The sequence below is a fragment of the Apis cerana genome, linkage group LG16, assembly GCF_029169275.1.
Source record: "Apis cerana isolate GH-2021 linkage group LG16, AcerK_1.0, whole genome shotgun sequence".
Lineage (NCBI taxonomy): Eukaryota > Metazoa > Arthropoda > Insecta > Hymenoptera > Apidae > Apis > Apis cerana.
Window position 1 is genome coordinate 4,899,724 of NC_083867.1, and position 12,688 is coordinate 4,912,411.

A 12,688-nucleotide genomic window follows, 5' to 3' on the forward strand; every position below is an offset into this window, starting at 1 on the left:
GTTTCATACAAAAATTTTAATCAAAATTTTTAATAGAAATTTTATTATTATAATTACAATTAAATAATGAAACTAATAAATTAAACTTATATTTCGAATAATTATAAACTTTCAATCAAAAATGAATTAAAAGCTGGTTTTTAAATTTGCGAAATTCGAATTCAAAATTTTATGAAATCTTAAAACTCAAAATTAATTTCGAATGTTTACTAAATTATTATATAATTCTTCCATTAAAATTCAAAGTTTTAAAAATGTTATTTTTAATAAACCAGGCTTAAGTTTTGACTTCAAATTTTGTTATTTTTTCGTCAGTAATTCTTTTTCCATTATGGACTAGTCACATAATTATTAGTTTCAAAAATAGTCTTTCTACTTACTATGATATGTAGAAGTATGTTGATCATTTCATTATTATATTAACTTAATTATCTTTATTAAAAGTTATTATTAAAAAAATTAAAGTTATTTTTTTTCATTTTTGAGTTATTAATTTTTCTTATCCATCAAAATGCTGGAGTTTACTTTGTACATAACGCAACATATACAGATATAAGTATAATTAAAAGAAATTTAAATAAATAAACGTCATTTGAATTGAAAATAAGCGAACATTGATCATTGAACTCTAGTTGAATTCTGCTATTTTTACAAGATATTCGTAACGTAACAAATCGAGATAGGAATATAATTTTATTTTACACAAATATTTCAAGTTCAAAATGGGAGAAAATTTAAAATTTGTGGATTTACTGTATGCAAGACGAAAAGATTATGATATTTTATGGGTTTCTCGTTCAATGGATCCGTTATTACCACATAAACTTCCACCAGAATCTGTATATTCTAGAAATAAAATGATTCAAGCAGTTTTAAATAATGAAAAAGTTAAATTAACAATTATTTCTTTGGCTACCGTACTTCAAACAGATATTAAAAAAGTGATCAAAGAAGCTTATGAAATAATAAATGAAATGGCTAGCAAAGCACATTTAACTACTGTTCGTTGGATGGGTAAAATTTTTTAAGATCTTATATTTTAATTTTTTAAAGTTATATAAAAACAATATTTAAATTCTAGGTTTAATTATTTCAAAAGTTCTTAAACGTATTTTTGTGAGTATTTATATCAATGAAAATGCAATATACAAAATGAAAAAGGAAATGCAAATTTCTCAAGTACAATATGTTTATGCACCTTCTCATAGAAGTTATTTAGATTTTATATTATTATCATATATTTTATTCTCTTATGATATGGCACTTCCAAATATTGCAAGTGGAATGGATTTTTATCATATGTATATAATAGGAGAATTATTAAGAAAAACAGGAGCTTTTTATATGCGGCGCAGTTTTTCTAATGATTTGTTATACAAAAGAATATTTAGTACATATGTAGCATCTCTAGTAGAACATAGTGACAGAGCAATTGAATTTTTCATTGAAGGTACTCGAAGCAGAAGTTTGAAGAGTATAATACCAAAGTTTGGTGTGTTAAAATTAATAATTTAATAATTTACATATAATTACATATAATATTTAATGAGAAGATAACAAAAATGATTTAATTTTAAGGTCTTTTGTCAATTATTTTGGAAAGTTTATTAGAAGGTGGTGTACCTGATATATATTTTATACCTATTAGTATTAACTATGAACGACCACCAGAAGAATTGTTGTTTACATATGAACTTTTGGGTGTACCAAAACCAAAAGAATCTACTGCTGGTTTACTTCAATCTTTATCTATTTTACAGAAATCACATGCTTATGGACGTGTTGTTTTTAATATTGGTGAACCTATTTCTGCATGCCAATTTTTAAGTATGGAACAACGCAAAACAAAAGTGTTATCACCTCATATAAAATTACCAACATTTGTTACTGAAAATTTGGCATATTGCATAATAGATTCACATAAAAAAAATACAATACTTATGCCTTTTAATTTAATTGCTTTATTATTTAATGAAAAAAGTCAAACAAATCCAGATAATCCATATACATTAAATGATTTAGTCAATGACTATTTATGGTGTAAAAATATTTTAAAAGTATTTAATGCTACAGTATATATAGAAAGGTGAGATTATAAAATATTAATCTTAATATTATATACATTTATAAATATATATTTTATATATATATATATATATATCATTTTATAAAATATTATAAAAAAAATTTTTATAGATCACTTAATGCAAATGCAAGCAACATAAAACAAGAAATATTAGATAGTTTAAAATGTCATGAAGAATTACTTGTATTTGATATATCAAAAATTTTAAGACTTAAAGAGAGATACAGAACAATGAAATTGAAAAATAATATTTATGTTAAAGGCCATACTTTGTCAGAAAAAACTATGAGGATAGCTGTACCAGTTATTAATATTTCAATTTATCTAAATCCAACTTTATCCTTCTTAATAAAACCAGCTATTGTCATTATTACAATAGGAATAAAGAAAACTGAAATTGGTAATATTGTTTTATATTTATAATATATTACATATAAAAAAAATTAAATTTATATATTATTGTATTATATGTAGGGATTGCATTTAAACGATATATATTATTGAGAAAATTATTGAGTACAGAATTTGCAATGCCTTTAATAGAAAATGAATCTGTAATAAAATCTGAATGGAAAGAAACATTAAATTTATTATTAAAACAAAATTATATAAGTATTCAAAATAATATATATATACAAAAAGAAAATACTAAAGTTTGTTCTCTTCTCTATAATGTAATATTACCATTTATAGATACAATATATGTTACATGTCTTGTTCTATTTGAGGTAAAATTTAATATTTTCATGATATTTTATATTTAATTATATAAGTTTTAAATATTTAAATATATATAAATAATAATTTTTTTCAATTATAGTGGGATGAAACAAAATTAAATTATATAACAATACAATCAGTTTTAATTGAAACACAAAAGCAAATAGAAAAAGCATTTCTTGAAAAACGCCAATGGGGAAAACATCCCTATTCTTTATCAATTGATTTAATTAATACAACAATATCCAATTTTATAATACAAGGTATTCTAATACCATATGAAAAAAAAGGTATATATCAAGTTGAGAAAATTAAAATAATACAAATTCTTACACAATTACAAAATCTTTCATTAAAACATCCATTAGGTTCATATCTTAATACAATTTTATTACCTATATTATCACCATCAGTTTCTTCTAAATTATAAAAATAAGATAAATTAAAGCAATGTTGAATATATTTTTAAACATTTGAAATTATATAAATAATTATTTTAGATTTTATTATTTAATATAATTAGATACAGATATTTATCTAATTAATGTATACATTTTCATATATTAGATTTTTTTTTAAATTTAGAAGAAAAATTATGTATATCTTTAAGAATCATTCTTATATCATCATCTAATTTGCCTACTGATTTTTTTCTTCTGCCAAGAAGTAAAGTAGCGCCAGTAGTCGATGCAGAATTATTCATATTTCTAAATAAAAGCTGAAAAAGTTATTGTATAAAATGTATAATAAATATAATAAAAAATATAATTATTATTTATGATGATAAACATTATAAATCAATGATTAATTACCATGACCAATCTAACAAGATAAACAGCAAATGTAAGAAATGAAATAGCCATAAGTGCACCTTCTATAGATGGAAATCCTGCTGCATGTTCATAATCATAATTGTGATCATACTGATCAGTACCTCTTTTTTTTCGAGCAATTATTGTATTTGCTACAAGTTGAACTTCTGAAAATATTATAAATAAATATTTCATTACTATATTGATATGATTATTATTATTATATGGATTAATTATTGTATTATTATTTTTATATATTACCTATTTCAGAAATTAATGTATTTTCAAATGTCTTTAAAAATTGAATTTTTCCATCATTTGATGCAGGTTGAGATTTTAAAATATAATGAACATTTTCAAGTATATTCACTGGAAGATAATTCAAAAGTCCTATATCATTTGCAATAAAAATTTTATCTAAATATTGTTTATTTTCTTTTTTTTCCTAAAAAAAAAAAAAAATAAAACAAATTGCTATTATTATTTCATAATTAAATTAAAGATAAAAAATTTTAGATTTAAAATATTTTATTTACTTTGGTTATTAAAGAATCTGTTGTTTCATTTTTGTTAAAATATTTTAAAATTATAGGTTCTTCTTTGATATTATTTTTTAATTTATAAAAATTATACTCTCCAGTTTTATTAGTTGTTGTTTGCTTTCCTTTTAAATTTTTATAAGTAATATTTTGATATGTATAAAAGAACTGATTTTCCTTTTGAGTAAATTTATAAAAATGATCTTGTTTTACAGGTATTCTACAAATAATAAATGTACAATTTTAATAAAAATTTGATTCTAATATATAGATTATAATTTAGATTGTAAAATAATTGTTTAATTAATAATGGTTTTATATGTACTTACTTGTATACTTTTTCTTCATTAGAAAATTGAGGAATTTCTATCCATTCTGCTAAACTAATGTTCAATAAAAAAATCTTGAATATTAATATATTAATTATGTGCATTGTAATTATATAAATTATGTATAATTATATAAATTATTACAATATATATATAATTATTTTTTATAATAACATTTGTATACGTATAAATATATGGAATGATATATGATTTAAATAAAAAAATAAATAAATAAATTGTCCTTATTTTCAGTATTACAGAGTTACAGACACTAACTAAATATATACTTGCATTATCATATAGTGTGACAGAAGTCAGGATGTTATTATTTCAAGTAGAGATTCTGTTAGATTTAATGAGGACAAAGATTAGATTGACATCAATTTAAACTAAATATTTCTACAAAATTTTGTATAATTATATAAAACTTTTATTTAAAAAAATTTTTTTTTTATTTTAAGAAAATATATAAATAATTATAAATTCTATTAATTAATAATTTATTTATTCACATTACCATAATAAATACAATAATGAAATAACAATAAGTTTTTGAAAATTTGTTAATTATACATAAAATCTATAATAATATTACTGTCTTTTTTTTAAGTACTTTTTGTTAATTATAAATCATATTATAAATTAAGTTCAAAAAAATACATAGTTAGTTTTTATAAAATATAGCGTTTACAAATATTTTTAAGTAATATAAAATTTTAAATAAATTTAATATGTACAAATAATTAAAATATAGATAGAACATAATGTTAAGTATTAAACTATTATCAATCTAATAGAGATAGTAAATATAACAATATATATTTATTGTTATATATATAAAAAAAGTTATATTTTAAATATAACAATATATATTGATATTGCACAAATCTTTTTATATGTATATAAATGAAAATATTTGTGGAAAGTTTATTATAAAATTATAGTAGCAATTATATATATTTTAAATTCATTATCGCAATATTGACTACTTTAATATACTATTTTTAATATTCATAATATATAAATGTTTTAGAAAATAAAAAGATAAAGATAGCAATATACTATATTTGTTACATAATTAAAATATTTTTTTAAACTTTTAAATTTTTAAAAAAATATAGGCCATATTTGTGCATTTGATGTTAAATTAATTACATATAAAAAAATATAATCTCAAATAAAATAATTAAGTATTTTGGAAATCATATAAGATTCTGGTAATTAACTGATACATAAGTAAAATGGCATCATCTATATTCATACATTATATTTATAAAACTTATAAATGAAAAATTATTTGTTTTAAAATACAATATTCTATTAAAATATTAAAATATTACTATCCAAAAACAAGTCAATTATTATAAAATATTTATCTAAAAAATAAAAAAATACATTTATATATATTTGTTTATATATTTCTGAATTCAAAAAAAATAATAAAATTATTTTTCAATGAGAATTTTCTGATTTTAAATTATTTTTGTTCTATCACTATGCATTATTATTATCAGTTTTTATCATCAATAAGAAAAATGAATAAATATTCTAATCAAAAAATAATTTTAAAAAATATGATAATTTTAATATAATGAAGTATTAATTTTTAAGATTTTAATATAAACTAAACAAAAATTTTAAATTTTTAATAAACATATATATATATATATATATGTATATGTATATGTATTAATGACTTTATAAATTTTATTTTATCCTATTAATTATAGAAAACATAATGGATTGAACACAATATTTAAAAAAAATATATAATTTCCTTTCTGATTGGAATGTATTTTGTTTTAAATAAAATAATAAAAAATAAAACAATATTGCAAAAAAATAATAAATATATTTAAAACTTGAAATTTATTATTATTTCTATTACATACTAATTATCAAGTAGTTTAAAAAAAAATTTGTTTTGCTATTTTCTAATACAAAATTTATCACAACAGTAATTATAATATTGTTATATAGAAATTTTTTTCTAAGTATATATGATAAATTTTAAATTATTTAGAATACATTTATTTAATTATGAATTTACTTATTATGATTAATAAAATAAAGAAAAATGCTTATAAAGTTTATTATGATCTATAAGATCAAAAGTTTAAGAAGACTGCATAATCTGCAATAATCTTATTTTTTATCACATAAAAATCAATAAATTACAGTATATATTTTATTCACGATTTTATAATTTTTAGTTATTTTCATTAAAGTTCTTAAAAGAATTTGACATGAGTTATAAATGTCAAAATTTTTAACTTCTAAATTTAAATATTTTAAAGCGAAAATACGAACAATAAATTTATCATAGCATAATATATATTAATTTAATCTATGAAAAACTTGAATTGCTAAGAAATTTCTACAATAATATTCTTAACCATACCCCAAAGATTTTATGTATATAAAAGAAATATACATATATTTTGTAATTCATATATACTGCTATATACTGTTATTTTAATTATTATAATTTTATAATTATTCTATTTTAAGCATCTTTGCAAAGTTATAAAATATTCTATGCATATATTTCTATATTAAGCTTGAAAATTTATTATTATTTATATTAGCGCTTATATTTCAAAAAAGATTATATATTCAATATATTAGATTGATAAAACAGCATGAAACAATTATTTATATTATGATAAGATAAATAATTATCAAAAATGTCATGATTACATTATATCTATTATTTTATATATTTTTCATAATTGAATATTTTTCATAATTTGTTTAGAGCAAAAAATTTTTATTAAATAATTTAATAATATATAATGAAACATGTTTAAATTCATTACTAAAATTTAAGAATGTTCATAAAAAAATTGCTGTTGTTTTCATATATCCATTGAGTATCTTATCTTACGAATGCAGTCTAAGTAATTTTCTACATAATAATTTTTATTTTCTACATAAAATATCTTGGAAGATATATAGTTTTGTTTAATATCAATATACTGATATTTATAATGAAATATTAATTGTACTCCCTTTCATGAATTGAATGTATTCAAGTCAGGCACGAATAAAACGTCGTAATGTAGCTCGAGCACTACGTGCCCAGCCTTTATGTATAGACAAATTATTTGGTAGTGTTTCGATGTTTAACGAAGGCGGATAATTCTGTCATGTACACTGATTACTATATGCTAACCATCGAGCATCATCACTTTCGTGAGTTAAATAACGATATCCCACTTTTGCTTCTAATTCTCGTAAATCACACCATGTTTGATAATCCTTAAAAAAAATATTGTATAAAATAACATAAATATATGTTATAATATTAAAAAATATTTATAAAAATGCTTACCTGAAGCCAGACATGTTGTAAACTCTTATCCACAGTATAACGTTTTCTTTGTTTTACTTGTAATAAATTATTAATTAAATCAATTGCTAAAAAAAAAGTAAAATAAATTTTATTGATTTTATTGATTTTTATTATTAAATAAGAATTAAATAGGATTATTTTATTTATAATTATATTAATTTACCATCAGGTGAGATTTCCTGCCAAGGAATAGGTGGATACATAAAAGCAGCATTTTGAATCTGTTCATTAATATCTTCTTCTTCATTAAATGGAAATGTACCACTTAAAGAAACATAAATAATTACACCAACACTCCACATATCTAAAGAACGATTGTAACACTTGTTTCTTAAAACTTCTGGTGCTAAATATGCAGGAGTACCAACAACACTTCTTCTGAAGCTTTTTTCTCCTATAATTCTGGCAAAACCGAAATCGCAAAGTTTCACTTGTGTAAATTCATTATCGCTACTTAGCAATACATTTTCAGGCTTTAAATCACAATGTACTATATTCTTGCTATGTAAATGTTTTAATGCTACTAATATTTGTGTAATTAGGAATTTCGTTACTCTTTCACTAAGACGACCACGTTCTGAACTTAATATCATTTCCAGCATATCGCCTTTTAATTTTTCCATAACTACAAATATTCGTTCAGGGGTTTCGAACATTCGTTCTAAATTAACTACTCCGCTATGTGAAAGATTTTGTAAAATTGCAACTTCATTTTTAAGTTGTGCTTCTTGTTTTGTAGGAAAACGTAGTTTATCAATAACTTTAATAGCAACTGCTCGGCTACTTTTACGATGAATACCTCCATATACTGTGCCAAATTGTCCAGAACCTAAAACTTCGTCAGGAAATATCTCATATAACTGAGACATATCTGTGATATTTTCTTCAGGTTCTGTAGATTGTTCCTGATCTAAAATAATAATATTTTTATATAAAACATATTTTTTTATTTTGACATTAATATATTAATTTTTAATATTATATAAGAAAATAATAACACACAAATATAAAAAATAAATCACATACTGGTGGATATGGTAGTTACAGGCATTAATGCTTGTCTAATACTAGTTTCCCATGATCTAGCTATATGTGCTCCAATACCACTTTCTGGTGGAGGAACTTGGCTACAATTATCTCCATATGAAGAATCTTCTCCAACATAATAATCAATATTGGCAGTTTTTAACTCAAAGCAATGCATTATATCTAAAATGTAATTCGCATTTTTCGTATTATTTTATAATCTTAATAATATTATATTAAACTTAATAAAATATTAAATATATACGTGAATGGGATGTTTCAGCACTTTCAATAGATAATATTTCAACCAATGGAATTTCTTTATAATATTTGGAACTATTTTCATTTTGAAATAATGTTATAGCTTTTGTATCAAGTCGCCAATAATGTTTTTTTCTCTGTAAATTTAAAATATAAATTTTAATAATCTATCTATATGATAAAATATATCTATATGTTTCTAATCTATGAATTATTTACCATTGAATCACGATTTGTAAAATGTACCATCCAACCTTCTTTCAAAACTTTTGAACCACGACGTTTTGTATGTTTAACACTTTGCACTATGCGCATTAAAGGAATATTATTGCTTGGTGTAGAACTGCAACTAGCATAGTGATGAAATACACACATAATAATATATAATATATAAATTTAAAATATACAAACACATATATATGCATATAATTTAATATATTTTTATAATTTACCTTGATGGTCTGGATTTTTGAAATTCATCATAAATAATATCATCATTGCTTGGAACTTGATCCTATAAAAATCCAAATAAATAATATGTTATATTAATAAATCTATATTTTATAGGATATTTATATACTATAACTATAATATTTTACAAAAATTTATTTTTGTAGAATAGAAGTATATTTACATTGTATTCGTCAGATGTCTTTGTTTCATCTACTACAAAAGACGAATGTTGAGGAGGTGAAGGAGATTCAGCATCACTATCACCATCACCTTCTTCATTTCTATTATCACATTTTCCTTCTGGTTCGCTACCCACACCACTATCAGGATATTCATTACCTATATATATATATATATTTATTTTATATATATTTTTTTTTCATTGAAATAATATTTATAAAAAAATTATTTATCATTAATGAAATAAAAATAAAAAAAACCTGTATTATCGCGTGGATTTTCTCCAGTACAGTCTTTAGGTATTTTTTCGATACATTTTTTGTGTGCATTATATTGACAATCTTTGCATTGTAGGCCTTGTTTAAATAAACCTCGTAATAATTTTTTACAATATCCACATACTGTTGGCCTGGTATAAGTATGTACTACAAATGTATGTGGAATTTTTATTCTTGTTGCTAATTCTCGTTCAACCCATACTGGTCTTCCTCCCAATGAAGGAGAACGAGATTGCTTCGGTGCCATTATACTTGGTATTGTCTATAAATATAGACAACATAGCAATTTATATATATAATTTATAATATATATTTATAATATATATTTATAATATATATAATTTATAATATATATTTATAATATATATTTATAATATATATAATTTATAATATATATTTATAATATATATTTATAATATATATAATTTATAATATATATTTATAATATATATAATTTATATAAATTATAAGTTATTATTTTAGATAAAAATTTTACCAAAGTACTATTATTTTGACTTGCATTCGGTGTATTATTTGTACTATGATTATCATCACTAATGCTGGTCAAACTACTAGTAGATCCTTGACTTGGAGATCTTGGTACATTTAACATTGCAGAACTACGTCGTCTTTGACTGGCATCATGTGAGCAATTATTAGGTACTTTTATAACACATCTTTTATGATAATTCATTCCACAACCTATAAAATAATTATAATATAATATAATTAAAAGTAATAACATAATTTATATTTACCTTCACATTTTAAGCCCTGTCGAACAAGACCAAATAACATTTCTCCACAAAAATCACAAAATGTGGGAACTTTATATGAATGAACAGTTAAAGCATGGGGACGAATGGGAACTTCTTCATTTGGCACTTGTGCTACAAAAAAAAATTAATAATTATTTTCTTTTTATAACTTTTTCATTTTTATATTATTTCTATGTAATCTTATATGTAATTATATATTTTTTATATTATATTATATTTAAAATTTACCAGTTAGAACAATTTCCACTAATGTTTCATCAACAACTTCAGTTGCATTTGTAATAAGTTGTAAAATATTAGTGGAACTATAATCATGTTTAAATAAAAGCAATCGTTCAAATAAATGATTTAAACCATGTTCGGGACACTTAGTATTTATAAAATCACAAGCAAATTCTTTAAGAGTCTTAAGAGTCAATGTGCTGCTTTCAACAGTAACAGTATCACGTGTTAAACCAAATTGAAATAAAAATGTTACTTCTGGTCCCTCCATATTAATTGTTTTCTTTATCTATAATAAAAAAATAAATTTATATATTTTTAATATTTGAATATAATTGAATAATATAATATTATGTAATATGTAATATATGATATATATATAAATCATTAAATTAAAACATTTGGCACTTATATAAATATAAAAATTAATAAAACAATAAAACAACATAAAAATTAATAATATCGATCTTTTTATGTTTATGTTTTTCATATAATATTCATAAATTGTGCATTTTTATTAAAATTATTAAAATTAACATAAAACATATTTTTCTTTTATTTAAATTGATTAAATAATTATCATGCATAATTATGTGCATAAATTAAAATATTTAAAAATTACTAATAAAATAAATTGAATTAAAATTAATTTAAGAAATTATTAATTAATTATTTTAATTATTTTATTAATAAAAATAAAATAAATATATTATCGTTATTTTTATTAAAATAGTATATTTTTATAAAAATAGTTCTATTTAGAATACATTTTGATTACATGAAATTTCAATACATATGAAAAATACATATGATATAATATTTACTTTTATTAATAAAATATATGTTTTGTTTAAATAAGAATTATTTTACGTACATATTTAAATTAATAAACGGAAGATTCTGTATTAAGGTAGCTGTTTTCTTTCTGATCAAATTAACATTGATGAAACATAATTATTGTGACAACAGCTCTCACAAGTGTCATCGAACAGCATCAAATCCATGCCTGACACACATTCGTTGATGACATTTTACAGTTATCTCCAGGTGACCGACCCACCTTTGCGTATACTTCTATCTATTATATATTATTATATACAGAGTATATAAGTAGATTCAAATTTATAAACGATTTATAAATTTATAGTATTTACAATTATTGCTTAAAATTTATTAAAAATTATAATATACTATACGAAAATTTGAAATGAATCAATCAATCAATCACCACGAATTTACATATGTAAAAATCTAGTGCCAGACAGTTGTTACCAAAGATTATTAAAAACAGTATCAACGTTATGGTGTTATTAATCCAATCAAAAACGAAGGCAAATAACTGTATAGGGAAAATTAAAATTATAAATTGAAGAAAAGAAAATTAAATATTTAATATTTTTAAATAAAAATACATTTTGCTTTTATTAATCTTCTTTTTAGTATTTTTGAATATATGATAAATATTATAATTATCTATTATAATATATATATATATATATATATATATATTTTACACACACAATATATATATACAATATATATAGTATTTAAAATTACAAATTTAAGATTTGTAATTTTAAATACTATATATAAATTTTATATTTTAATATTTATTCTATATTTACAAATTTGTATATAAAAAAATGTC

General features: G+C 20.5%; 3 protein-coding genes across 4 annotated transcripts; 1 reads left to right on the forward strand and 2 right to left on the reverse strand.

Moving 5' to 3' along the window:
- Positions 1 to 291: 291 nt before the first annotated feature.
- On the forward strand, positions 292 to 3,824 carry LOC108000482 (dihydroxyacetone phosphate acyltransferase). Its single transcript, XM_017060838.3, has 6 exons — positions 292 to 1,014; positions 1,082 to 1,492; positions 1,579 to 2,086; positions 2,197 to 2,486; positions 2,561 to 2,814; positions 2,907 to 3,824. Exons 1-6 carry the CDS (start codon positions 723 to 725, stop codon positions 3,234 to 3,236), a joined length of 2,085 nt encoding a protein of 694 aa, XP_016916327.1. The 5' UTR covers positions 292 to 722; the 3' UTR covers positions 3,237 to 3,824.
- On the reverse strand, positions 2,658 to 4,820 carry LOC108000249 (uncharacterized). Its single transcript, XM_028667988.2, has 5 exons — positions 4,487 to 4,820; positions 4,155 to 4,377; positions 3,880 to 4,063; positions 3,619 to 3,785; positions 2,658 to 3,524 (listed from the first exon to the last, which is right to left on the reverse strand). The coding sequence occupies exons 1-5, from the start codon at positions 4,588 to 4,590 to the stop codon at positions 3,363 to 3,365; spliced, it is 840 nt and encodes a 279-aa protein (XP_028523789.1). The 5' UTR covers positions 4,591 to 4,820; the 3' UTR covers positions 2,658 to 3,362.
- Positions 4,821 to 4,969: 149 nt separating this feature from the next.
- On the reverse strand, positions 4,970 to 12,327 carry LOC108000372 (serine/threonine-protein kinase D3). Of its 2 annotated transcripts, none has more exons than XM_062086556.1 (13): positions 11,915 to 12,327; positions 11,047 to 11,329; positions 10,798 to 10,929; positions 10,536 to 10,741; positions 10,022 to 10,301; positions 9,763 to 9,920; positions 9,581 to 9,642; positions 9,348 to 9,471; positions 9,133 to 9,265; positions 8,868 to 9,050; positions 8,005 to 8,751; positions 7,821 to 7,906; positions 4,970 to 7,747 (listed from the first exon to the last, which is right to left on the reverse strand). In XM_062086556.1, the coding sequence occupies exons 2-13, from the start codon at positions 11,309 to 11,311 to the stop codon at positions 7,634 to 7,636; spliced, it is 2,490 nt and encodes an 829-aa protein (XP_061942540.1). In that variant the 5' UTR covers positions 11,312 to 11,329; positions 11,915 to 12,327; the 3' UTR covers positions 4,970 to 7,633. The 2 variants fall into 2 exon arrangements, with proteins under 2 accessions (XP_061942540.1, XP_061942539.1); XM_062086555.1 differs by having other exon boundaries at positions 9,348 to 9,477; positions 11,915 to 12,326.
- Positions 12,328 to 12,688: the final 361 nt, after the last annotated feature.

Coding starts and splice junctions, on each gene's coding strand:
- LOC108000482 (XM_017060838.3), top strand. CDS start 723: ATGGGAGAAAATTTAAAATTTGTGGATTTACTGTATGCAAGACGAAAA. Junction 2,087..2,196: donor GCTACAGTATATATAGAAAG/GTGAGATTATAA, acceptor AAATTTTTATAG/ATCACTTAATGCAAATGCAA. Junction 2,487..2,560: donor AATAAAGAAAACTGAAATTG/GTAATATTGTTT, acceptor TATTATATGTAG/GGATTGCATTTAAACGATAT.
- LOC108000372 (XM_062086555.1), bottom strand. CDS start 11,311: ATGGAGGGACCAGAAGTAACATTTTTATTTCAATTTGGTTTAACACGT. Junction 10,742..10,797: donor ACAGGGCTTAAAATGTGAAG/GTAAATATAAAT, acceptor ATTATTTTATAG/GTTGTGGAATGAATTATCAT. Junction 8,752..8,867: donor TGTAACTACCATATCCACCA/GTATGTGATTTA, acceptor TTATTATTTTAG/ATCAGGAACAATCTACAGAA.
- LOC108000249 (XM_028667988.2), bottom strand. CDS start 4,590: ATGCACATAATTAATATATTAATATTCAAGATTTTTTTATTGAACATT. Junction 4,378..4,486: donor AATGAAGAAAAAGTATACAA/GTAAGTACATAT, acceptor TATTATTTGTAG/AATACCTGTAAAACAAGATC. Junction 3,525..3,618: donor ATCTTGTTAGATTGGTCATG/GTAATTAATCAT, acceptor TAACTTTTTCAG/CTTTTATTTAGAAATATGAA.